Raw genomic sequence first — 27,501 nt, forward strand, 5'->3', positions numbered from 1 at the left:
ATTTATTAGCTTAAATAAGTTAATGCAGTTAACCTTCAAACCACACTGTAGTACGTCTTCAGTTTACCAGTGCAACTTAGCACATATTTAACTCTTTATCTTCCATCATAGGATCTGAAAGCTACGAACACTCTGAACAAGCAATTTCCACGTTCCATCTTTTTACCTTATTGCCAGCTGAGGGTGGTGCAAGAACGACAATGTGGGACAAAGAAGGGTAGTCTTGAAGTTTCAGTATTACAACCTTAAAAAGTAAATTAAAGAAGAAAGAATGAAATAAAGAAAAATAAGAATTGTTGCTAAACACAGCCCTTAGCTTATCAATCATCAGATGTCCACTTGTATCCCTGCCTCTGGGATACAACTGCATGTTACAATGCTGTAAACACAACAGTTATTTCTCCCATGACACAGAACAACCCACCAAATACCTTTCACTGCACCAAGGCAGGTACAGTGCTTACCTTGACGTTTGGAAGTAACTCAGCCCTCCAGGATAGATCAGTAGCTTCCAGGCTGCAAAAATCCATGCCAATTAAGGAACGAACATACTAACTAGCTAAGCACTACATTTTGACAGTGGAATGGCTTCCCTCCCTCTTTACAGATTCACATTTACGTATTGGGAACAAATCTGAGCCTACAGCAGTTGAATACCACACTTACTAATCAAACCATAGTCAACCATGTCAGATATTGCAAATCTTGCTCTTGCAAAAACAAAATAAGTAAAGCTGTAACTTTGTCATGTACAGCCATTAGTAACCACGCAACTGCCAACTCAATAAAAAAACTCAATAAGCAAATGCAGCATCAGCTCTGAATTAATACATAAAGTTTAACAAGTGTTAAGTATTAAAAGTATCCGTGGTTTCATGAAGACCAAAACCATACTGTAAGGAATAACCATTTTGTGCACAAAACTGGTAGGCATGTAGATTACATTATAAAATGACTGAATGAATTTCTTAATGTTCATTACATGTATTATTTTTAGATTACATTTATTTCTCTAAACAGTGCTAAAGAAACTCAGGACAATGCTGATTTTGCTGTGGATTTTACTAGGTTAGGTTTTAGACAGCAGTCCCGCACCATGTTAACCTCTATTTGATGCCAGTCAAAGGTTATACAGAATAGTTACAAACACAATTCAGTACACCTCCCAGACAAATAAACACCACACTAGTTCAAATCTATCCAGAAGCTTTCCCTAAATCTAAAGAGCTATTTTATATGCTCAAGAGCTCAAATGTAGTCTTACAAGATTTATTTAAACAAAAAACAGGAAATGTTTATACTCACCATACTGAAGAGCTGCTGTTCACACAGCCATAAATCCAGCTACTTGTGTCCTGCAACAGCAATACCATAAGGAAGTACATTACTGAAGTGTGAATTTAGAAATAGATTAGAAATAGTAATTCTTTATTTCTAGCAGTGCAAGAATTTCAGCATACCAATTGTTCAAAATCTTTGATAGAAGAAACCGGTGCAATTAATTTACAAAGGAGAAACAAACTTCCACCCTTCACCTCACTCATCTTCTGCTGTGGCTATTGCTATGGCAACCTAACTCTCTTAAGGATATTATATGATGAAGTGCAAAAGCAAAAACGGTGACCAAAATAGTCTCTCTCAAACTTCAGTTGCTTTTAATGAAATGTATCCATCAATTTTTTTTTCCTTTTTCTTCCATTTCACAGCCAAGTCAGACTTCTGCGTTAACAGAAGTTAACATGAAGTTTGGTATCATCACACTGGGATTCCAGTTGTGGAAGGACAGAACATGAATGAGAAAGATGTTGTTTCTATTTTTGGGAACCAATTGAAATTTTGTTAGTTGTCTTCTCTCCTTATGAATCAATACTTTTCTCTAAAAGCACATCCAGTGTCTGGCAAATGAAGGTAAAGACTTGGAAGCTGCTCCTGATAATAACAATTAGAAAAGAATTGAGGATAAACACTCTACTCCATAACAATGGTCTGAACCTTTTTTCCTTTTGTGGTAAGAAGGATGGGCAGGATCGAATAGGAAAGCATATAAATTTCCCTGCCACTAATCCAAAACAGTCAAATAATTCTAGCAGGTATATTTATCAACCTCCAGTTTGCCAAGAGTTTACGTTCCTACTTATCAAAAATTATTTCTAAAACATTTTAGCTGAACTGATACACATAGAACTAAAAATACAACGTGTGCTATCATCTCTCAACAAAGGAGACAACTGAGAAGGTGCTGTATTCTTAGCTGGCTAGAATATAGTCAGCTACATTCCTGCTGCCTAGTGAAAGATTTCTGTAGAATTTCTGGCTCACTTCCATGATATCATGGTAAAACAAACCTACAAACAGTCTTCCTGAATTACAGGTATGGCTGAATCCTGGCAACAATGACAGTAACTTCTTCATCTAAAGCAATCAATACAGCTACACCTATTTAAAGGAGAAAGCAACCTGAGGCTAACTAAAATAGAACCAGAAATAAGACACTGAAGTTTGGGTGGCATGGAAGGTTTCAGACCTCAAATGCTAAGCGTGACATGCTAAAACAAGAAGTGCAACTGATGCAAAGCATAGGCTGTAACTGCAAGTGGATGTTATTAATTTCAACCACTATTCACTAAACTGTCTTCAAATACACAGTGAAACCAAATTAAGACCATACAAATCTATAAACAAAATCCAGACAGAACAATAAGTATCATCTCACCAACATAGTGCTTTCACAGTAAAAGTGACTGTAGGATGCTCTGTGGCTTGCGAGAGGAAATGTGAAGTATTTTCCATCAGAATCCTTAGAAGGAAAAAAAAAAAGAACGCTCATTAGTAAAAAGGACAAACATAAAAACACAAAGAAGAAAAATGTTACTTACATTGTAAACCAGATAAGTCCATTTTGAGGATTTGACTTTAATCCACGTGAAAGTTCCTAAAAACAAATAAGTTTTTATATGTCACCCTCTAGGAAATATTCTTCCCTATATTCCAAATCTCATCTTTATTTTATTGCCAAGTCTTGTCTCTTACAGATAAGTGACCTTAAATTTCACAAGCTTTCTTAAAATTATATGCAACAGTTATCTTCAATTACACAGCAAGTAACAAAACTCTAGGAACCCATTACTACATATTAGTTGCAAAAGGAAAAGTCTATGGATTTCAAAATCAGGCTCTCAAGAAGTCAAAATAAATAAGAAACCAAGTAACATAATAATTACAGAGTGACAGACATTAAATCTGAGGCAACATTAGAAACATTCCCATTTTTTGTTCCCATTGTCCTTTTAAGAAAACTAATACAGAAATTTATGTGAAATTAAGTCAGAGATGAGCTGGATACCAGGTACAAGAGTTCAAAGATGCATCTGGAGAAAAAGAATAATACAATAACAAACTGATTGGATATACAAACTATACAAGTTATTGTTAAAGAAGGTTAATATCTTTTTCAGTGTCACCAGAAAAAGCTTATTGTGAACAACCACAGCTCCCCAGGAGCTAACAATTTTGACAGTCCTCTGCAGAATTAATTCCAGCACATCAGTGCCTAAGTGCTTCCTCATAAGAGGGTGGCTGTATAGCTGAAATAACACAAGCGTATGGTTGTAACTACAGAGTAAATAGATAGTCAAAGTGTATCTAAGGAAAGACTCGCCAGTGCTGAGGCTTTCAGTCAAGATGGATGCTCACCAATATTGAAACTCACCACAAAAACTCCATGAAGGAGCAATCTCCAGAAAGAGATGCTACCTTAGTGGTGGTCAGCCCTTCAATGGGATCTAGGAGAGGTGGAATCAAGCTCCACCCCATCTGAGAGCACAGGTGAATTACCTTCACCTGTGCTCCCACAGCTGACTCGTCACTTGCCTCAGATGGTTAATCACAGGTTCAGGCTGTGATCAACAGTTTCCCTTTCAGTGGCCAAAACCAGAAACCAAAGTTCCAGCCACCTCAGCAGCTCTGAAATAGTTAACATTTTAAATATCTCCAAAATAAAATGGCTTTCCTCAGTTCAATCCTCTTCAGCAGAACTAGGAATGTATCTGTGTCCTATTAAAACACCTTTTCAGCTCCCAAGAACCCATATGCTCAAGATTTCTTATCCTTTAACTATGCATTCTTAGCAATTACAAGGAAATCACCAGTAGGTGACCCATTTTACCCTGCTACTTGACATCGTTATGAAAAGGAAGTTGTTGATGAAGAACACCAGGCCATTCAGAATTTTCTTAAGAAGCACAGAATTATCACAGTGGCTCTACAGTACTCACACTATCCCTCTAACAAGAAAAGGATGTAAGCATATATTATACCATACTTTTAATGTCCAGCTATACCCAGTCTCTGAGACTTCCTAATGGACATCTTGGTTTAAGTGTCGAGATTGACCCTCAGAATCAAAGGCATATAAAAACGACATACTCATTTTTCCCCTAGCACTTTCAACCTATTTAGTGCTGGAAATCACACAAACACTAACCAGTTTGTGTCTAAAATCTATACATTATTTTAGCAATGTCTAAAAAAGGACAAACTTCATTTCAGATGTTTGTTGGTGAGAAGATCAACTCTTAACCAAGGACTATCACTGAATCCTGTTCAGGAGAAAACTGGTGCACACCTGTAAGTTCTGTGAGAGCTTCAGGATTTTCCTCAAAAAGCTTTCCAGGGTGTCTAACAAAGTGGTGATTCAACACAGACATTCTCTTCTTGGGATCCTCGGTTATCTTTAAAAAACAAAACAAAACAAAAAAATTAATGGCATGATCAGTACAGCTAAGGGGTGCTCTGTATCCTTGCCTACTCTTAACACAAGGAAACCATGCTATTACTCACAGAATCATTTGCATCAGGAGGGACCTCTAAAAGACATCTAGTCTTTTGCAATGAATGTGGGCATCTACCCTAGATCAAGCTGCTCTATGCCTGCTCCAGCCAGACATTGAATGTTTCCAGAGATGGGGCATCCACCACCTCTCTGAGCAACCTGTTCCAACGCTTCACTGCCTTTATCTTAAAGACCTTTTGCTCATATCTGATCCAAATTTCTCCTGTTTTACACTGAAGCCATTTTCCCTTGTCCTGTCACAACACCCTGTTAAAGAATCTATTCCTTTCCTTTAAGTTCTGAAAAGCTGCTATCAGGTCTCCCATGTTATTACTACTATTATTATTACTGTTATTTAATTAGACACACGTACCTTCTTCCCAATGTACCATGCTTCCAGCAGAGTTGAAAATTCTTACATTTATATTTACTTGTATAACATCTAATTATTTCTGATAATTTTTTAAATTATTAATTATAACATCTAATTATTTCTGACATCTTGGGCAAATAATAGAAAGCCATGTGATTTTTTCAGAGACAAATATCAGAAAGGTAATAATTGTCTTAGAATGACACAGAAAAAAAATCCCATGTGAGCCTCCTGTCTATCAGGGTGTTATTTGTTTTGATTGAGCATTTTTTGATGGAAAAAGAAAGTGTGATGGGAATTACATACAGGATCACACATACAAACCTGCCTTGTGTTTTCATCTATGAGATCAAAAAAAGCTCTGATGGTAGCCAGGATCAATTCCTTACACCTGGAAAACAGGATAAGTAAATTTAAATCTAGAAAGAAAATATCCAGGGCAATACAAGTAGTCAGAAGAGACAATGTTATGCTGATACAACATAGTTGTACAATGTAAGGTTAGGTTGGATGTTAGGGGGAAGTTCTTCACTAGGAGAGTGGTTAGGTCCTGGAACAGGCTGCCCAAGGAGGTTGTGGATGCCCCATCCTTGGAGGTGTTCAAGACCAGGTTGGACGGGGCCCTGGGCAACCTGATCTAGTAAATGTGTATGTTTGGTGGCCCTGCCAGGCAGGGGGGTTGGAACTACATGATCCTTGAGGTACCTTCCAACTCGGTTCATTCTGTGATTCTGTAAGAAGAATAGAGAACAGGGAGATGTTTCATCAGCCAGTTAACCTTGGTCTGATTTGCTTACCACACTATGGAGAGATGGTCTGTTGAGGCCCAAGCCCTAGGCACAGCTGAACTCTGTTTGGAGAAGGAAAAGAGTTATGACATCCTTTTGGTATTCAGTATTTAAAAATACTAAGCATGTTTTTTTGTTTGTTGGTTTGTTTTTCCCTCACTTCAATCTATTTGGGTAATTAAGAAAATTTCCAGGGAAAGGGTATGTATGGGTAGTAAAGGCTAGTATGTGTTGTTATATCCAGATGACCAAATAAGAATTGGCACCACTACACATGGGATCTCATGCAAAATTCTGGTGACCAACACTCAAGAGAAAGTGCAGCAGAAACACAGAGAGGTTACCAGGACAAACGCAGAGTTAATCTTCTTAGCCTAGCAGAACTAGGGCAGAGACTATTTATAGATAGCCTTCTGCACAATGAACAAGGAGGGAAACACCGACCAAATAAAAACTGCCGCAGATAACATTTCAAGTTCACGTCAGAACAAAGTCATTTACAAACTGGCTTACACACTATATGAAAGTTGTAAAGAGCAATTCTTCTTTCAAACCCTACTGGGGAGTGTACATACTCTTACTCAGCACATACTCTTTCAACAGGCACTGCTTTCTCCTACATTAACAATTCGAGTACTACACGTTACATACTTTTTCACACATACTACTCATATTTTGTTTCACTACACTAGATATTCAGACTAAAATCACATACTGTTCTATGCATTACATAAATAGCTATTTAACACAGCTCCATGCAAAACCAAGGTAAGTTTTTAGTTTGTTTTACCACAACAGATAAGGCACTGTCATGCTGACTCAGTCTTGGTAGAAAAGCCAGTCCCGAACGAACTTGGTAATCTCTGAATCCTCCCGCCACAGAAAGGGTAGTTAAATTTCTTAAATCTTGGGCCTTTAGAATCCAGTGACTGTTTACAGCTCTATAAAAATCTGTAAGATACATCACAGTTACTCAATTTCCACACATCTATTTTAAATACAAACATACCCTAAAAGCATAGAAGTTTCTGTAAGCTCCACCAGAGACATCTGAGATCCAAGCACCACTCTCGATTCAGGAAAACTATTGCTTTAACCCACAGGAGGTAGGAGTTAGGATAGACAGACACACTTTCCATATTAGCTGAGCACTTATGTTGTTTAAGTAGCAAATCACAGGTTTAATTTAAGTACAGCCATAGCCCAGAATCAGCAAGGAGGAAGCATTATAATCAGTTGTAGAAGAAAAGATGAATACAAACACAATAAGTCAAATCCAGCAGCTGGAGATGATCCATTTCCTTTGGGTGCCATAAAAAACAAAGAAAATAAATGTCTATTCCTTTCCTTCTCTAATTCCCTTCAGTATTTACAAGGAACAATTTTCGCTAAGTATATATTTCATTGGCACTGTTTAGTAAAATCCATCATTCTAATAAGTTAACAGTACATAAATAATGATTACACTTCTCTTGTAGAGCAGAAAATACATTGCCACTTTTATTCATAGCCAAAAACAAAGTATGTAAAACACATCATTTCATCTGTTCTCAATGTTCGCCCTCCCTGACTTTGAGAGCAACAAACATTAAATTTAACAACTTCCAAAAAATATCTCAATTTAGTCAATTCACTTGACATAGAAAGTAATTTCAGAGGTCAAATTCTACAGAAAAGAAGGAAAGAATGTCATTCTCTGCAGAGCTTACAAATTTAGTTACGTGCTCTACAGCTTATTAGGTTTATATTTAGACTCCCGGTCCCTTTGCAGGAGCTCAAATCCACAAAGTCAATTTTATACCACACTTTCAGTAGCTGAGTGCTCTCAAGCAACCACCATAATGACAAAGGAATAGATTAATGACAGTAAATAGATCAGCACGTTTTGCACACAAAAGCTGCTGCAAGGCCACAGCAATTTGCAAGAATCTCACCTATTAATGCTAGAATCAGTAAATAAACAAAATGCACCTAGGTAAACTGCAATGCTTACCGGTAAGATATCTGTCCAAAGGCATCACAGGTGCAACATGAGGCGTAGCTTGTGTAATGAGGAGGTTTATAAGTTCCGGCTTAAAATTCCTCAGGGTAAGCAGTGCTCTTGCAACAAGACCACCCATGGAATGGCCTACTATGGCAACACTGGTTGGTGCAAATTCCTGACCCTTAAGCAAAGACCAAAGGGCAAACAGCATATCAGGAACACATCTGACATTAAACTAAGTCTCTTTCGGCTGACAGTTGTTCATTTTTCTCCTCAAATACACTCGTATCCCCTCAAGGCTAATACTAATTAGAATTAGAACACAGGCTAGCAGGAAATTTTTCTAGGGAAAACCAGCTGGAAGGTGATGCCATGTTAATACTTCAGTAAGTTAGGGAAAATTGAATGCTCCGATACAAAAAGGCAGGTATTTCACATGGAAGAATTTATTTTGAAACAGCATAAAACCTAACCCTGGTTTTGGGATTATTACAAGCACTACAAACCTATTAAAAAAGAGCATTTCTCCCCTGCATTATTAGCATGTTCGATACATCGTAAACTCTCCCTACCTTATTCATCATTCTTCTGTTTCCAGTCAGAAGAGGCAGCTCAGTATTCAATTTACAAAACAGAAATGAATTGTTTAGAATACGTGCTTACCCTGTACAACTTAAGAATTACTTTTAGGCATTCATGCACAAATTTGGTCTGTCGTTGGAGGGTACCACCATATAATGCAACCAACTCCTCGTTAAAGTTGACACTGAAGAAATTGAAATGATACTTGAAGTCAAGATCTTCTGCTTTTCTAAGAGCGATGGAGCCAAGAGAACGCACTAGGAAAAGAAATCACATCAATTAAGCAGTGACCATTAGAGTATCCTTGCATCATAATTAGTATTTAGACACATAAATATGTGATCTATTAACAAATGCTACCTTAATAATTAAACTCAAGTCTTACATAAAAAAGAGCATGAAAAACACATTCAAAAGCAAACGTTTCTCTAAATGCAAATCTATCTGTTTCACAAAAGCTGATTTGAATACATAAATAATTAGAACAAGGGATCTCTGCTCTCCCAGTTTCAGGTTCATTCCCAACACTTCAACCAGACCACCATCCCCTACTAGAAATCTGAATTTCAGAAATTTTAAAAGCTTAATTTTGGTGCCCGTGAAAGAAAATGAAATCACACCTTTCAGAAGAGCCTGGAACATGCCAAAGGAGAAGCCCAGCAGAGCTTCTGCTTTCACTTCTCAGCAAACACGAGTACAGTTTCAAAAAGCATGAAAATAAGAGTTAACAGCAACTCTGCCCTGCAACTAGACACCAGGCTTAAAAGGCACTGTCCTATCCTAAAATCTAAATCAAATATGAATTTTCATTATAAATCCCCCACTACAGTAATCTATTTTGAACCACTGATGAAGGCAGAGCAGAATTATTTTAACAAAGACTTTGAAAAACTCGCACGGCTCACTGCCAGTCTCCCTAAATCAATTCCTCAAAACAAAGAATAAATACTTTGAGGCCCTGCCGTAAAGCAGCACGTTATCTGTGGCATGGAACTGCACTGCAACTCACCAAACTTGTTTTTCATACCTCACCTACACAGCAGGTGCCATTCCATTTCCTGTTCTGTCTTGTATTTAGAGACAGTGTTACCTCAGAGCTGCTCTGCAATACATTATGCACCATGGCAGATGTCCATATGGTATCTCCCATTGCCATGATATTCACAACCCCCTCTGGATACTATTTCTCTATAACTCTGTAAGTGTTTACAGAAACTAAAACACTTGGCTTGAAATTGACCGTGGACTAATAAGGATTTTCCTTGCCATAAGTCAACTGATCATGACAGCCCCAGTTGATGCCATTCTGAATAGAAAACCTCTTGTCTTCACCTAGTGCCTAACTAAGGGAACCCTGCAGATGGACTGTAAATCACCTGAAGTCTTACCTTGTTTGTAACTGCCAGCATTTCCAGGAAGAAAGAGAATTGGAATGCCTGTCAGTATCAGATTTTTGTTTTCTTCAGCATAATTCCCTTCTCCATAGAGATAGAGCTCATAAGCTGGATATCGTCTGGCTGTCTTCTTTGGTAGTTTTATTTTCTGTTGCAAAAGAAAAATGAAGCATAGAATCAAAATACCATCTTCTAGGACACATGAACTCAATAGAAAGGAGGTGGCCTGCACCAGGTAATGAGGAGAAGGGGCTCCAGCCTCACTCAGAGGTAGCTGATGCAGATGGGATTATTGGCGTGCTCTCTGTTACAATCTATCCTGCACAGAAACACACCCAGCTGCTGGTTCACTTCCTTTCTCCCTCAGTTTTCAAGCTGTCTGCCGCACCAGCTATCAGCAACCTCCCCTTATGGTCTGCAATACAGATTAGATGGAACATCAAGAGATATCTCAAATGTTATACAGTGTGTGTATATGGATACATATATTGCATTATAAACACACACTAACAGTCATAAAACCTTCACTCTGAACAACAAGCACTGGGCTCCATTCAGGGCTTACATTTGCACATCACCCATACAACCTCCTTTTTCAAAGGCATTCAGGTTTCTGTGGGAAACTCAGTGAAAGAAGTCTTTATTACTCAGCTAAGTAAGACAGAAAAAAATGGTTCCACAACATCAAACCTACTGTGCATCAGTGTTCAAGGAACTGTCTGTTGTGTAATGCTAAACCCAAACCAGAAAGACCAGGCACCTCTGTCAGATAATCCTGCCTGGTAAGGTCACACCAGCACCAGCATTACAAATACTGCACTAAAATCAAAACAAACAACGCCTCCAAGAATAAAAAAGTAGTTAAAAGGTACCATGACTTCACTAACCTAAACAAGCTGATGCTCTCCTCCTGAAGCATTGCTCCCCACACAGACAGAGCATTTACCCTGGGTCCAGTTGCTGTGAGAGGCAGTAGCACAGTCAGATGTGATGGGCATGGCACCACATGGAGCTGCTGCCACTTCCCCTTCCCTGTGCTCACCCCGGGCCCTGCACAGAACCTACGTCATGGAGAACACAAGCACTGACATGGCAAGTAAATGCAAAAGGTAGTTGCTGGCACGTGGTAATTTCAGGCTGCCCCTGATAACAGCAACTAGATTTTGTGGCTAGCAGGGCCAGGGAGGTGACTGTCCCCATTCTACCCTTGTGAGGCCCCATCTGTGTTCATGCCTGGGGCCACCAGAGCAGGAAGGATACCAAGCTGTTGGAGAGGCCCCAAGGAAGATCACCTCTACTGTGAGAACAGGCTGAGGGAGCTGGGCTCGTCCAGCCTGCAGAAAAGGAAGCTCTGGGCAGACTTGACACAGAGTCCTTCCTGTACTTAAAGGATGGACCCTGGGCAGCAGGGGGGGTCTTAAAGGTCTCTTCCAACACGAGCCATTCTAGGATTTTACCAGTAACTTTCATTTGATGGCTTCAGACTGAACCTGAAGTCGAGTCTGGCTACTGAGAGACCTGAAAATTTACTGCACGACGTTTAAGTGTTTGTATTTGCTTTGTCAGCACGGTAGAGTAAAACTGAGCAGCACACGTCTGGATACCAACACGGACATGACCTGGCTGCAACAAGGTTACCACACACACCTCTACCGACCCAAAACGAACGAGACACTTCAGTGCAGCGGATTTCCAAAGCAGTCCTTACAAAGGTTCCTTTACAAAGGTTCTCCAGAGGCTCTGTCAGCACAGCCCCGCTCAGGCTCACAGCTCTCCCAGCTGCCGGCAGCGCCCACCTGAGCGCCTCCACTCGCTGACCTGAGGCGGCCGCAAGTAACACGCTTATAACTAACAGGTCGAGGAAGAAGTAGAAATCCCTGCTCTTCTTTTTACACAGGTAATAACGCTAAACTAACACTACATGTTGCTCGCTTCTTTCTCGCGGCTCGGCGCACACGTTAGGGGACACCGCCCCACAAAACTCTCGCAGGCAGCAGCCGCCTTCCCACAGCGACAAGCCGAGCACACGCGAGCTCGGAGCCGCCAGCAGCCGTCCCACAGCCGGCCCCTCCTGCAGCTGCCTTCGACCGCACGACGGGGCCGAGCTGAGCCGCCTCCGCGCCCCAGCGGAGCGGTGATGTCCCGACAGCGATGCCGCCTCACCCGCCACCTGTTACACCGCCACCGCCTCCCTCCCCGCGCAGCCCCCGCTCACCAGGTACTCGGGGTACTCGTACATGTAGGTCATGCTGCACCGGTTCTCCTCGTAAACGAACAGCACGTCCCGCACCCCCAGCAGCAGCAGAGCCGCCAGAGCCCCGTACAGCACGGCGGGCAGCCGGCGGACAGCCCACCCCATGGCGACCCGCCGCGATGAGGTGCGGAGCGGCTCGGAGGCCGCCTCCCCCCGCGGGCCGAGCGCGCTCTAACACGGCGGGGCGGGGCCGGAGCCGCCCGGGAGGCGGAATTGGCGGCCGCCATCTTAGGATGGGCGGGCACTGAGACGGCGCTTTACCACAGATCCTGCCGCCGCCGGTGGGGGGGCTGCTTACTGCTGTTTAGACGAAGCGGTTGTAAAGAAGACGTACTCCGTTTTTCCAACAGTATTTGTACCATTTTTATTTGTAAAAATAACCGTCTGAATGCGTTATCAGGAGTAGTTTACAGGCGGGGTTTCTCGTGACGTTAATACAGCATTCAGTAGTTGAAAAGAAGGTAACAAACTGTGCTTGAGAAGGAGCTGAGGCACGAAATCTGCCTCTGGGGACGTTGAGCCGAGGGCTGCCATTTACAAACACCGACGAAACCCCACCGAAACGATGCAACAACATTTCATATCGTTTATTACAAACGTTATGCAAAATATAACACTGGCACCAGATCCATATCACCGTGGGTTGTAAAGGTACGTTATTGCACATGCTAAAGCAGAAAATAGGAGACAAAAAAACCTACAAAACATGAGATATTGGCTTTAATACGTAATCACTGCATACAAACGCATATAGTCACGTTTACACACACTCGGATTGTCACTGGGTTCAAACGCCCTTTGCTATAACACTGATCTATGGTTTACTTGGTGGAATGAAAAAGCCTTTTGAGCGCTGCAGATGTTGTTCCTATAGAAATATAGCATAGATTGGTTTCCCTTTCAATGCAGGTAGAGCATATGAAAAGAAGAAACACTCCATACGTTCCGAGAAGGGTTTGAAATGAAACCTTACTGGTGATGTATTGCTTCTGTAACACTCACATGAAAAGGAAAAAGGACGACTTCCACAAAACGTTTCCATCATACGCAGGTATAAAAAGGCACTCTAATAATTTCTTACAGGACTAAGAATAAAAATCACATTGTATTATTATTATTTCTTTTAAATCACCCTCAAGATATAACCATTGAGTTTCTCAACAGTACAATGGAGAAATGGTTCGTTTCATGTGTTTGTTCTCCTTGAATCATCTGGCAGTGGTTGACTACATGGAAGTACCAAACACATCGCGGTGCCCTTTTAGTAGCGATGAACAGAAATCCCCTGAGCTATTTCACAGCAAATTCAGGCAGTCCAAAGGTTGTAACTCAGTCTCTGTGAGGGAGACACGGACCCAATCCTGCCATGGAATCCACCTGCAACTGTGCTTAAAACACAGGATGGGACCATCCTGCTAATAAAGCCGGGCAGGCTGCTGCCCCTGCCAAACACTGCAATGTTTGGTGCGGATACAGCAGTCGTCCACATACTGCAAACTGCAGGATCCGGGGTTAAGTGCAACAATTACGTTGTGATTAACACTACTCTTGTACAATGCCCACGGAAAGGCAAGGTAATTATTTACAAGAGTAAAATTATTCCCATGCTCAAATACCTGCTACCTAAATGACTAATTCACTTCTACAAGCGATAAATTATATTACAGCTCAACGTACTGGCATACATGAAAAGGGATTCCGGCAACTCAGGTGAGATCTGGGACAGGCCAATACTGCGTACATCCAAGGGCCTCGCTCCTGTCACTTCTCCTAAGAACACCATGCTCAGAACACAGCTTTCCCAGCACCCTTCAGATGCTGACAGACCACACTTTGCCATGATATCCGGAATGCTGCGTGCTTACATCACCACTGGGTTACAGAACCATGTCTCAATTAAGCTGGGATTTGATTCCTACAAGGTTCCAAGGAATTGGAATCCAAGTGATTCAGTAATCCCCAGTGCTTCTGTAACACTGCGTCCATCGTAAGGAGCAGCAGATATTGCACCACCTGTTACCAGTTAGGAGGTATTGCAAAAGACACAGAAATAGTTTTAGTAACTGTATGGTAGCAAGTAAAAATACTGAATGTTTTATTTATCTTTTTTAATGCCTGCTTGAGATAATACAGCATCCTCCTTGGAAAGAGGACTAGTTTTCTCCTAATGGAACGATTTCTTATATGATAACACATCCCTGCATTTCAGGGTTAGCCTATAATTAATCTCTGCTTGAAGATGAAAATGCTGCCTGGCAGGCAGGTGGCAGCCATTTCCCATTTGTTGGCTCCTTTTAAATAGCATCATCCTTCCACGGAAACCAAAGCAGCAAAACGTGGGATTTCCATTCATTTCTAAGCAGACACCACTGAAAACTAACAACCGATCTCTGATTATCAGTGCTTGGTGCGAGGTGGTTATTGCTTTCCTGCAGCTTTTACGAGCTGAAACTTGGAATGAAGTCAATCATAAAAAATGTTTCTTTGTGCTGTTTCTGAGGATAAAACCACAGTTTCAGGTGCTCTGTCATTCTGCCACAGAGCAGGCAGGGTTAAGGGGAAACATTGTTTGCCGTCATAGAGCTGCCCCTACATGATTTTTTTGCTGCAATTTTTGGGCATGAATTATTGTTCAAGAAAACAACGCTTCATTTTAGCGAGGCAAAATAAGCAATATATCATTTTTCTAACTGAGGAATTGGAGTCTGCTGACAGGTTTTAAACAATGCAGTGGAACATGGCTAAAAACTGCAACTCAACTAGAAATCCCTGCTGTCCATTTACCCTGCCAAAAGCGTGCACCGAAGCAGCAGCTCTTCTCACTCTCCCTGCGAAGACTCAGGCCTGCAGGCATTCTGAGCATGGATCACTGGAACTTTAACCTCTTACTCTATGCTATATGACCCTTCTCCGCTTTCCCGTGGCTGTACAGTGTTCTCTCACTTGTCTAGCAATGTTTTGGAACCCTTTCTTATGCTCTTAAATGATCGTGCATTTTACCAATTAGCCTGTGGACTTCATCTTCGTACTCCGTATGATAAGATAGGTGCACTTCCCAAGAGCATCGGTCCCTCCTTTCCACTCAGGCCATCATTCTTGCCTAGATTCACATTTCATTTTGCATTATGTCAAAAAAATATGCACAAATACTATCATAGAGAAAAAGCTATAGTTTTTTTTTTTTTCCCGGGCATTTGTTTCATTTCAAATAAATACAAACGCATTTACATTAAAAAGCATATGAACATTTTTCCTCATCCTGGAAAAACAAAACAAAACAAAGAACAAACCTGTGGTCAACACATTGTTAGTTACAAACGTCACCTTGAAACCTGTGTCATAAATGTGAAATTCACTCAAGACTCGCTCATTACCTCAAAAGTTTATATTTTCGTGGTTTAGAAAAGCTACTTCATTACGTCACTCACATTTGAAGAAAAAAATACAAGCAATAAAGTCTTCCATTTATTCACTGAAGCATTTTGGTCCTCTTGGTAGAGCTGGTTAGTTTGGATAGGCTTTTGTTTGTTTTGTTTATTAAGTCTCATTCTTCCTTTTGTACATCTGTTGCAGAAGAGGGTCGGGGTCCATTTGACCTAGAAACTTTGGCAGAAGGAGTAAACATATTCACAAAGCTGACATTGCTTTCAAAGCTGGTGACAAAAGGCTCTTAGCGTGCATCTCCAATCCCCTGCCTGGTACATCTGCGTGTTTTCTCCTGTTTGGTGTTTCAGCTTTTGGTGTTACGCTTTCATTGCTTTACCTTTGTTCTGTTAATCCAAACAGTGGCAGTAGTATCAATACTGTCTACAGTAAAATCGAGTTACTTAAGCATAGGAAAGCAAAAAAAAAAAAAATAGTCCCTTAAAGTCGGCAAGACATCGTAAACCCTGACATACACCTTTGTCTACACCTGATTGTTCATCTCTGTTCTGATACTAGGATCCTGGCTGACAGCTCAGGCGACAGAAACTTCTAATGACCTTAATTCTGTAGTGCAAATCGACTGTTCTTGTGCTGAACCGGGGGCGGGGGGAAGGACCAAGTGATTTCCATTATCCACAAGTGGTTCCACCAACACCAGTGGGGAATATGATAAGACAAGTAGAATTTGGCCTTAAGGAGTTGATATTTTACTAACTGTGTGATGTAACTAATAACTGTAACAAAAGTGCCTTCGGTACGTTTAAGTGCTTAATGCGTGCAGAACGTAAAACATTTCTCTTCCTGCAAAAAAGTTATACAGGCAGTTTTAAGATTTACAACTTTACCTTTGGTTTGTGTGAAAAACAATAATCACCTAATTATTAGAGCCCCTGCAACTAAGAGACAGACAAATAGAGAAGAGGGATGATGCTATGAAGGCTACGTTGGAAACGCTCGTAGTACAGCTAAACCATGTAAGGACTTTTTACAAACAGTTCCCTGTTTAATTGTGCTGTCAGAAAGGAAAAAAAAAAAGGCATTTTCTTTCTTTCTCTTATTTTTTTGTCCTTTTTTTTTTTTTTTCTTTTTTTTTTTTTTTCTTAATACTTGAAGTTAGAGGTAGAGATTTTCCACAGGGGCACTTAGGGCCTAAAAGCAGACAGAACGGTAATGGGAATACGTTCCAGTAAATGCCCTCAGCTTGGTTATTTAAAGGCTTAATTCTCATCAACGCTAGAAATCTTTTGACACCTACTTGTCAAGAGTCATAGGTAAGAATATCGCAGTGGGATTTAAGCTGTCTTAAAAGACAAAGGAAAATAAAAAATGCCAAAAGGAAATAATAATAATAACGAAATAAAAGTTTTTGAATACCAAAAAGTCAAAATGTTTCAGAATCAGAATCATTTTCATTGTACCCATCCTCTGTTCCTATGTTATTACTCAAGGGCTTATTGTAAGAGTTAATGCTACCCATAGTGGAGCCATCGCAGAGATGCGTCCTGCCCATACTGTCTTTTTTATAACAAGCGAAGTTGAAAGCCGTCATTGAACTGGAAGGAGAAAAAGGCATCATGGTAGCCAAAATGAGTGCCAGGCAGTCAGCCACGTCTTTGTTAGGAGCGCAAGCCAGGGCTGGCGTATGACCTGGGCACAAACGCAGACAAGGCAACGGTTAGTACTAAGGGTACTGAGAATGGCACTGAGCAATCCTCATATACATCTCTAGATGACTTTGTAAGCAGGAGATGTATGTCCAGTTACATGCCAAGCAGCAGGGGTGTGTTACTGTTCTCAAATTAGACATGCTGGGAAGATACACACTTCACGGAGCATCGAAATCACTGTGACCACAAGCACTATTCTTTTAAATCACGCAGCATACAGACTCCACAACGATATAAATAAAAGCACTGGCTAAACACGATTCTACAGCACAAACAATACGGTGGATACAGGACACGGGGTGTACAGCAACGGAGACAGAAACTGGCTTCAGTTTCTGTCCAGATGAACAAGTCTCATTCTGAGAACAACGGCTTTCATTAAAACATTAAAGATATTAGTTTAATCACATTTTCAAGTACTCAACTCGGCAATTTATTTAGGAATCAAAGTTAAGAGATGCTAATTAGATCAGCACAGGTGGTAGACGTACAGCAAGTAGGACTATATGGTTCACTTTCCTGTCCCATTTCTCTAAATGAGGTTAGGGCCAGATGACTTCAGCGGGACTCCTTCATGCAAGTTCATCTGGTAGCATTTGGTTAACAGTAAATACTCACCACTCTGCCCTTTTCATCCATAGTTCTCAAATGCCTTGCTACAATGACTAAGTATATATGACTAAGTATAATGACTGCTGCTTCACTTACACAGCAAGATGGCAGTATTGAATTATTACATTAATGCCAGCAAGTCCATGTTTTAAGAGAAAGCAGCTTATTTCAGGAAGATATTTTTTAAAAAATTATAGAAGCAAAACCTCTGTAATTTTTAAGGACTTAATTGATATCTGGAATAAAATTAGCAGATTTATTAACGTTTATTTCAGGAGGCAACAGTAATTTACTTGTATCTCGGGTTAGGTCGTACAGATGAAAATCACAAGTTTTGCTCTCAGAATGAAGCAGGATACAATCAAACAATTGTTGATGGTTTTCTTCCTACCCATTAAAACATGCGCTGATTGAATGCATAATCCTTAATTCTTCTGCAAGGAGTCAGAATTATCCGGCGCCACTTGCATGTTTAGGAAATTCAAGTTACCACTGCACTCAAGCATTAAAAAAAGACTAGCTGTTGACAGTACATGCAAAATGAACAGTAAAAGGGACCACTGTGATGTTGAGAATATTCTTCTATATTCAAAACAAAAAAGTGTTCTTTTAAATATAGATACTCACACAGGTGACTGTCTTTTCTTGGAAAAATATAAGTATCAATGATGTCTACCAGCATTTAAGTCTACTGGTTCAGTCTGTGGTAAAATTACATGTTAGGTACCTACTGAGGACTGTCTGAGTGTATCATTTACTTACCATTTTCATCTACCGCTAGGACACACGCCCCTTTTGCTAGTAACTCCTCAACCACCATCTTTAAGCCATTGCGTGCAGCAATATGGAGAGGTCTACAAAATAAAACAAGAAAATCAGTGTTTAGTTTAAAACTCTAAGAAAAACTCAGTTGCTCCTGTTTGAGAGCAGCTAATGGGAGAGGAAGAATAATTGCAAATTGAAGGGTGGGAGGGAGGGGAAAAGAGCTAAGGAGGAATGGATTCATCTGCTAGCACTGAATCAACCGCCTGAGCTTGTGGTTACATCTTATGCAGTTGTATATAAAGTGTTACCTCAAATAATTTGAAAAATTTAATGTACCACCGTAGACTGATTGAATCTGGAAAAAGGTAGAAAATCCTTTGTATGCTTACACAGTCACATTATGAAAGGACACTTTGATACAGCGTTCAAATAAGGGACCTCATATTTTCCACCAGATCACGTATACAGTGAGCGTTAAAGAAGTCAAAAGTGAGAATGTAATATAAACCCAGAGCTTTCAAGGGCAAGCACTTAAAATAAAATAGTATGAAATCTAACTTTGTTGTTACCTGGAATAAAAAAAAAAAAAGCAAGACATGAAATTGAAAAGCTAAATCAGAATCCCCTGGGAAGCCAACTGAACCCAAGAGGATCAGGCAATACTCACGTCTGCAATGAATTATTTTTTGCATTAATAAGGCTCTGTTCTTGTATCTTGTCAAGTATTAACAAGGCACATTTTTCATGACCCTGAAGTTGAAAACAAATGACTGTATCAATTTAATGAGAAGTTTAAAATGGAAGCAAAATAAATGTTATATACAAATGTAAAAAGTTAATTTAAAACTCAGAACGTGTTGCTCAGTTTCTAAGCATCTGTTACAGATGAACTATAAAAGCCCTAAAACCCCATTTACAAATGGCCATTGCTTGAATGCTTTAGCATGTTTACAAATGTAGGCATTCACCTGTCTTCCAACCCTCCACTCATGTATGAGCTCACCTTCTCAGCTTTCAGGAAGACTTGAATTTCCCTCAAGAGAAATTATTCAAGTAATTACTACAACTACACAATAACAGAGAAAGTGAGGCTTTAATCTCAAAAACTAACACTGTACTTCCTAGGTCTTTTAATTAAATGCCTTTCTGTGTTATTAATAAATTACTACAAAAGCCCTTCAGCGTCAGAGCTCTGTGATGATGAAACAGGCAATAACACATGCAGAGCCTTATTTCTGATGCTGTTTCAGCATAGTAATTCTACCGCCCTAGCAGGTGAACAGCTGCCTGAAAGGACCTTGAAAATTCAACGAAGCTTGTTTGCCTACAGAAACTGGCGTGACACTACCTGGAATCCCATCTCTGAACAGGAGCAGAAGAAAAAGTCCTGGAAGAGGGGATGCCACAGATGCTTTGTTTTTATTTTTTGCCAAGACAGGCAACAGCAGTAGCAACTGGAATCAATGGGGGAAAAAAGAGAACCGAAAGGCACCACCACCAATCTTATCAGCGCCTCTACTTTGATGTTGCAGAGTTCGAGATAACATTTTGGGTCCCTTCCACAGAATTTGGAGAATAATAATATATATTCTGTTTTTTCCACTGACCCTATGTTAAGCTATTTTACAGTAATACTATTCGGTAAAAATATCAAAGGATTTTCACTGCTTTCTCTTAGCATCACTTACTTATGCTTCAGCTGCCTTACAAGGCACTCATCTTTCTCCATTTACTAAGCCTTGAAGCAGACTTGGAAAGAAGCTCAACACAGTGTCCTCACCATCTGACCATCATGTTTCTATTGCAGAACTCTTATATAGGAGGCACACCCACACAAGAGACTGAAGTTTACAGAAGCACACAGTGGCCTTCAACTTACTTTACTGCTAGCCAAGTGCAAAGACGTATTCAAGTCCTTATCTCTTAATGTCAGGTCAGCCTTGGCAATGTTCACCAAAAAGTCTGAAATTTAGAGCAGAAATAAATGAACAAATGAAATAGGCAAAGAAAGTGAAAATAACTATGGCTTTGGCTCAGAGAGGACTAAATGGATATAAAGAATTGAGGGTGCAGCCTGTGCTGTCAAAGCTAGAGAAAAGAAAGTTCTGTTAAGTCAATACAACTGCAATCCCTATGTCTGCATCAGGTATTCTAGCTTGGAAGAAACAAGACTCCCTATAAAATAACAGAAATCGAGAGAACACATCATTTTCACACAGGTAGTTTTCCTGACCCTTAAAATCAAGGAAGCAGTCAGGAGAAAAGAATTACTATTCCCTTCATACTCTGAGTGCCTTACTACGCACTCTTTGGAGGAAATAAAACTCATGTTTATTACTGCAAAGCTTTGCAAACACGGCTGAGAAACATAATTGAGAAGAAATATTCTACTACACTGTGTAAAAGTTTATGTGCAGGGCTGTAATAAGCTTTCTCTTCCTTAGTTTTCCCAGGAGACAGTGATCATCTGCTTGGAGTCAGCAACCGCAGTTGAGCTCACCCTGAAGATGAGCTGGGGCAGGGAGGTACGTACCCACAGCACCAACGTGACCGTTCTGAGCTGCCATCATGAGAGCTGTTTTCCCTGCACAATCCACAGCATTCACTTGAGCGCTGTGACTCAGGAGGAGCTGGAGGCACTCCACGTGATCCGCGAAGGCCGCTGCGTGAAGGGGCGTCCTGTGGAGCAAAGTTACACAGCCACAGCTGTTACTGGAGAACTACAGTAACTGCTGAAGAATTACAATATTCCCGTTTGTTTGTCTGAAAGCGCACGACGTTCTGAATCTTACTGAACATTTCCACCAGAGGAAAGCTATAGCAGCAACATCCAAAACAAGCTGAACTCTATTTACAGCATCTGCCCCAGCAATTTTATGCAAGTACATCCATGTAGTGAGATTATCAATTTGCCTAAAGATTTGAGTGAATGTGTATTTCTTGCTGTACCAGCATGAATTATATTATTCTCAGTTACGTGTCCTGGGAATGTTATTATAACTTCTAATGAAGTATTTCTCTATTTGTACACAGCATCACCTCATTTAGAAAATAATATAAATGTGTTTAAAGATTTAACAGAAAGAGAAAGAGGTTCAGGGAAACATCCTAGACCTGCACCCATTTTAAAGAAACAAAATACTATTTTCTTATTAGCAAAATTGAATGCTTCAAAGTTCACTTGCTTTAAGCCAGCCACCACTTAACTCTGTGGCACCATAAGCTGCTGTCTGAAAGAGTCGGCATAAGTTTTAGCTCAATCACAAGGGTTATTTCCAGAAATTCAGAAAGGAATAACAAAAAAGAGATGCATTCATGATGATGAAAAGCAGTTTTTTTAAGAAGCTATTACCTTCCTTTGTCATCTTTGCAATTGACAATGCTGGCATCGATGGCTCCGATGAGCATTGATGCACAGTTTTCATGATCGTTGATTCTGCCAAAGACACATTAGAAAGATAAAAGCTCTACATATTTACTGCTATCCAGTATTCATTTACTTCATTTCCCATTAATAGTTCTTAGTGATTATTTATAATTCATCCCAATATACCTTTTGCCTTAATACTTTTAGTCACAATTCTGACCATTCACCCTGACTTCACTTAACCCAACTGCATCTATTGCTGTGGATTTCCACATGTAAAGCAAAGCTGATCCTTCAATTCCCTATGCACCAGATGAACTGAAACTACAGTACCAAACTAGGATTAGAACCTTAAAACCTTTAAATCCTTTGGTCTAAACAACAATCAGAGCTGAACTGAGAAAGCACTCGGTCATAAATACCTACATATAGAGAGATTCACTCTAACGTTTAAGGTCTCAAAACACACGGCTCTTCCAAAACCCACTTTCAATATTTCCCTTGGATGTAACTCAGTACTCTCCTGGTTACTGGCAATTTGTCTTATTTCATAATGAAAATGAACAATATATGGTAACATAATGACATACAATATACGTCTAATATGGCTAAAAGACACACTTGTGTCATCTTAGCAGCAGTTCTGTCCTTTTAAATATAAGTGCATCTTTCAGTTGCATGTGTTTTGAGGTAGGCTGGAGAATTAGTTATTATGAATTACATACTAGTTTGAAGTAAAATAAAAGCAGTGATTTGTAACGGTTTTTATTTCTCTCATACATGGTTTCTGTTTCATTATGTATGACACCTGGAAACTACCAACATCTCTTTTCTATCTTGCAACAAATGCGGACTGTAGAAAAGAAGTTAACACAATAACTCCCATCGTTACTTCTGGAATATATTAATTCTTCTAATAGTAGGAGGAGTTCATAACTCTGTCATTCTAATAGCCCAGGTCATGGCCTAAGAATGGAAGAGATATGAAATTCCACTCAATGCCAAATAAAAGCCTGAAGTGATAAGAAAGGGAAAAGAAATTGGAAATGGAGTCGAAATAAAGCTATTTAATGATACATCAGCACTTCATCAGATAGCTCAGATGTATTCAACTTATGCCCAATGTTCCTTATTATGCAACTGCTTTTTCTCAGCAGAAGAACAAGCACCATTTTATGAACCATTTTTAAATGGTTTGCTCATGCAAATTACATAAAGACAGCTTTTTTTCTTGTATCACTACTTTGTCCAGGCGTAACCCATTGCAAAGCATCTGCATTGGTTACAGATTTCTACTTACACAGCACAGTGCAACGGAGAGAAGCTATTACCATAGAATTTGCGGAAAAATTTCTGCTCCAATAGTACCTCTATGCAGTTTTCATGACCTACAAGAGACAGAAATGTCGAGTGTTGCACAAAGCAGGGAACTGACTTATCTCATACCAGGCACAGAAGGATTATGCTTTAACACTTTAAGCACATTAAGGTTGAACATATTGTGAACTTTTATGTGACAGAATTATAAGTGACTGAGAACTGCTCTGTAAGTCACAAAGTCATTGGGAAGCATTGCTGGAAGTTCATTGGCTCCTGAACTGAAGGGTAAACATAGTGAAAACAAACCACAGAGGACAAGTAGGGAGAAATGATCCAACCCTTCATTTCAATCTTCCCAAAGTCTGTCTGCTTTGCTTTCATGCTTCCTCAAAACAGAGGCCGCATTTGAACCTGGCAACAATCCACGGGGATAAACTTACCATTGTAACAAGCCCAGTGCAGTGGTGTATAACCTTGATTATCCTTCAAACTGCAGTCTTCTTCTGAAAGTGCAATCTGCAGTAATTCACTCAGCCAAGTGGCGTGACCCCGAGCTGCTGCGAAGTGCAGAGGTGTTCTACCTCTAGCATCTCTACATAAAATAGATACTTCTTTCTCTAAAAGCATCTGAACGCACTCTTCATGCCCAGTCATAATCTGACAACAAAAAAATAAGTAAAGAGACTGAAATAAATGCACACTTCTACCTGGGAAACATGGAATACAATTGATGACTGTAAGCATGAAAAAACCTGGATGGGATTCAGATGGCGGAGATGAAATCTCCATTTCTCCCATGGGTACCTGTGATAACTGCTAAACTGAAACATATTTGGCACTGTCTTCCAAAGGCACTGATTAGTAGTTTGTGGAAGAGACTTCTCTAAGCCAGACTCAAAAGCAAGGAGGAGTTTAAGATTAAGGAAATATATGAGCAAAGGGTGAGGCTACAAAACACGAATCCGGCTACTCTAGAAAGAATACAAATGTGCAACAAGAACTGAGGGGAAGATAAAAAGTATTATCAGAAGTATGAAAAGATGCTTTAACAGCTGGGCCTCCGTAACACATATAGTTTAGCTTTGGCACCTTTGTAATGTTCACGTATTGATGTCAAAACAGAACAGCAATTTTACAACATAGCGCTTATTACAAACCAGCATTGGACTCTAAGCTGAATTGCTCACTGCAATAATTACAGAGTTCTGAATAAATAAGATTGATTGCATCAGTTTCAAACTGGATAGGAAGATGGCGTCTAGAAAAGGTCAGATGTGCCTTGAATTCTGCTTCTGGATAAAAGTTTAGGGCTAACATTGTTATATTCTGCTACCCAATAAAAAGGATAATAACTGCTGGGCATCCTTTTAAATACACTGTTTTCAAAATTCATGAAGTTCTCAGTTATAGCAATGACTGCTATAGTAAATTGTCTCCACTAATTTTATCTAAGATCCAGTCTTTAATTAATTAATGTGAACAGTCAAAAGCAGAGCAGATTTATCCCAGTTTTTCCCTCACTGGCTGTTTTTGGTCATTTTTTCAATCATCAGCTATATCTCCTACATTAAACATCCCTATGTTTATGTGTTTATGAATGAACTGTGGTGACAAGAAAACAAATGCTTTGAATTTAGAAAAATGAAGTCACCCCTCGATGTAAAGCTGTGCATCCCAGGAGATCTGCTGCATCTACAGATGCTTCTTTTTCAAGTAATAAGGAAACAGCATCAATGTGTCCATATGCCACTGCAAGCATGAGCGGGGTTCTGGAAGGAAAAAAAGAAGTGAAAACAGTTGCATGAAGTTGCTTTTAAGATACCCAACAGCCAGATATCATGACTGCAAAAGACAAACTCATCTGCGAGCAGTTTAGAGAGCAACATCGCTCCAGACTATTCTTTTCCTTTTAAAAACCTACTATGATTATCATCTCCACAAGTTTTACAATAACATCTCAGATTCAGGGTTCACCTTGAACAAACATTCTGTCTCACTTTATCAGCATCATATACCTGTATACACAGGATATATGCTGAAGCATCAGGCCCTACAGACATCACAGGATCTTGTTAGTTTTTATTGAGTCTGGTTCTAAGAATATATGAAGTTGTTTAGAGTATGAAGTAGAGGCTATGATTAATGAATAATCCCTTACATCAACTGCACGCATACTATGTAGTCTCTGCCAAATTCTGTTCACAAGAAGTGCAGGAAATAAACGCTATATATATTTTTTAAAACAAAGAAGTTTCAGATGCCATTTGAATTACAGAACTGAAACAAAACCACAAAGGAAACTTACTGTCCTTTGGCGTCCGTCACATCGGGGTTGTCCGCAACTTCTAGCAACAGCCGTAAACAAGGTGTATGGCCATTAATGACTATAAAGAAATAAGTGTGTATAATTAGGATAGGCTTAATTTCAGATACATTCCCAATGGAATGCTTGAAGATAAGACATTTCTTACATATATGCCTATACAGAAAAAATCCCCCAATGTCAGGAAAGACATTAATGTCTCTGACTGTCAGGCACGCTCAAGGTGACTGAAGTTCAGTACACAAAGTCACCACTACTGTTTGATATTCCATAACTGAAAGACTGTTTTATTCCGTTCCACTTCTTTTTCCCCCTCAAAGTCCTGTTTGGGATCTTCATTAGTTAAAAAAGCTCCGATGAGACTCTTCTATTCAGTCAGCAAGGAGGTGGCACACGATCTCGTTAGCTGCTTGCTTGCCCAGAGGACCAAAAATCCTTGGGTATTTTTTACTCATATTTTAGACTCTAACATTTGAAGCCATGGGTGCTTCTCAAGAACAGGCTTTGCTCTGCTGTTGGCAAACAGCTCCGAGGTACATTTTTCAGGGATAAACACTGGAAACCCATCTGTCTGTCAGCCGGCTTAAAGGCTTCAGCTTTATACGACCCACAGGATGAACAGAACAAGAATTTCTTCTTTAAAAACCAGCAATTCCTGTATTCAGTACACAGAAATTATGTCCTCCTTACGAGAGTCATGCATTCACACTGCCCACACCCTGTGGGCTGAGGCAAAAACCTTGGGTTCCACCTATGTCACATCACTCTGGCAAAAAACAAAGAGTGCACATCACACCACTCCTCCAAACACAATCTTAGTCACTCTACTAAAAATAAAGAAGACATTTTTAGTTATTTGCCACTAAGTCATAACATACACATAACATGTAAACGCTTCTGTAGGGCTGATGAATAAGTGACTCACAGAGGAAACAAAAAAAGAAGAAAAATATATAAGTTCTATCACACTGCACTAGGCAAACATTCGCAATGGATCGCCCAAGCCAGGGAGAGGAAAGTCTGGTGGTAATAAAATTATATAGGGAACACATAATCTAGGCTAAGGAAATTCTCTATGTTATGAGGTCAAAGGAAGTCTGTTCCCCCAAAGGGAACAGGCAGTAAAAAAGAAATACTTCATTAGCTGAATTATTTGTCTACTGAAGTCAAAAACCCCTTTGCTGAAGGGAGGCTCTGCAGAGTCCTTTAATCTAATCCATAGGGTCAAGTGTCCTTAACTGTTGTGTTCATCAGTTCTGCTTCTGTAATAAGAAGGAATGAAGACAGACACTGTTAAGGGGATGGGCACACATGCCTTCTTGTTACCTTCCAGTGAATGGTAAATACATGCAAGTGTTCACTTTCTGTGTGCTAACACGTACTGCCACTCAAAGGATTAACTCAGCAAGAATTCTGTTAGATTTCTCAAAATATGCCAATTTACCTCTTACTGCATTGCAAATAAAAGAGGCTGAATATCACTGTTTCCAATAGGAGACATAGTTCTTTGTGTAAACACCCCTAAGCAAAACATTAAAGAACAGCGTAGCAAAAAGGTCTTACAAGTGGCTCTTTGTAATAGGTGGAGACAGAAGCTTTGTACCACTGCATAGAACTCTGCACAGCTCCCATGGAAGGACCTGAACAGCAGAGGGTGTGTATACATTCTATTCCAAGCAAGGTGGAAAGTAATATAGAAAAACAATTAAGTCTGAGAATTAAAAACCTAATAAAGTGTTCGTTTTTCTTCCCACTAGAGGTCACTGCTGGGCTGTACCGAGTCCTCGAACTAAGCCCCAGGAGCAATATTCCCTC

At 39.9% G+C, this 27,501-nt stretch overlaps 2 protein-coding genes across 20 annotated transcripts in view; both read right to left on the minus strand.

Annotated features, from left to right (window-relative positions):
• Positions 1 to 12,384, minus strand: part of PGAP1 (post-GPI attachment to proteins inositol deacylase 1) — a 35,634-nt gene extending 23,250 nt beyond the window's left edge. For 10 of the 11 annotated variants that reach the window (XR_014948134.1, XR_014948135.1, XR_001556293.3 and 7 more), the window contains exons 1-13: positions 12,168 to 12,384; positions 9,947 to 10,100; positions 8,640 to 8,815; positions 7,986 to 8,157; positions 6,783 to 6,943; positions 6,002 to 6,054; positions 5,529 to 5,595; positions 4,625 to 4,730; positions 2,877 to 2,932; positions 2,714 to 2,797; positions 1,306 to 1,355; positions 465 to 516; positions 167 to 244 (exon numbers count right to left, since the gene is read on the minus strand). Coding sequence is in view for 7 of the 11 variants with exons in the window: in XM_085552858.1 (XP_085408984.1) it covers positions 167 to 244; positions 465 to 516; positions 1,306 to 1,355; positions 2,714 to 2,797; positions 2,877 to 2,932; positions 4,625 to 4,730; positions 5,529 to 5,595; positions 6,002 to 6,054; positions 6,783 to 6,943; positions 7,986 to 8,157; positions 8,640 to 8,815; positions 9,947 to 10,100; positions 12,168 to 12,311 (1,353 nt within the window). In the remaining 4 variants the exon portion in view is untranslated. Of the gene's footprint in view, positions 1 to 166; positions 245 to 464; positions 517 to 1,305; positions 1,356 to 2,713; positions 2,798 to 2,876; positions 2,933 to 4,624; positions 4,731 to 5,528; positions 5,596 to 6,001; positions 6,055 to 6,782; positions 6,944 to 7,985; positions 8,158 to 8,639; positions 8,816 to 9,946; positions 10,101 to 12,167 lie in introns of those variants that run through there. The other variant, XM_085552861.1, reaches the window with a different exon arrangement.
• Positions 12,385 to 12,544: 160 nt separating this feature from the next.
• Positions 12,545 to 27,501, minus strand: part of ANKRD44 (ankyrin repeat domain 44) — an 82,777-nt gene continuing 67,820 nt past the window's right edge. For 3 of the 9 annotated variants that reach the window (XM_085552855.1, XM_015867649.2, XM_015867648.2), the window contains exons 19-28: positions 25,669 to 25,747; positions 25,015 to 25,132; positions 23,804 to 24,020; positions 23,344 to 23,431; positions 22,029 to 22,112; positions 21,210 to 21,355; positions 20,556 to 20,638; positions 19,344 to 19,426; positions 18,674 to 18,765; positions 12,545 to 15,809 (exon numbers count right to left, since the gene is read on the minus strand). In XM_085552855.1, coding sequence (XP_085408981.1) covers positions 15,751 to 15,809; positions 18,674 to 18,765; positions 19,344 to 19,426; positions 20,556 to 20,638; positions 21,210 to 21,355; positions 22,029 to 22,112; positions 23,344 to 23,431; positions 23,804 to 24,020; positions 25,015 to 25,132; positions 25,669 to 25,747 — 1,049 coding nt within the window. In that variant the 3' untranslated portion in view covers positions 12,545 to 15,750. Of the gene's footprint in view, positions 17,280 to 18,302; positions 18,375 to 18,673; positions 18,766 to 19,343; positions 19,427 to 20,555; positions 20,639 to 21,209; positions 21,356 to 22,028; positions 22,113 to 23,343; positions 23,432 to 23,803; positions 24,021 to 25,014; positions 25,133 to 25,668; positions 25,748 to 27,501 lie in introns of all 9 variants that reach the window. The other 6 variants (XM_015867647.2, XM_015867645.3, XM_015867644.3 and 3 more) reach the window with 4 other exon arrangements.

The sequence above is a fragment of the Coturnix japonica genome, chromosome 7, assembly GCF_054131305.1.
Source record: "Coturnix japonica strain WE chromosome 7, WE-NBRP24, whole genome shotgun sequence".
Lineage (NCBI taxonomy): Eukaryota > Metazoa > Chordata > Aves > Galliformes > Phasianidae > Coturnix > Coturnix japonica.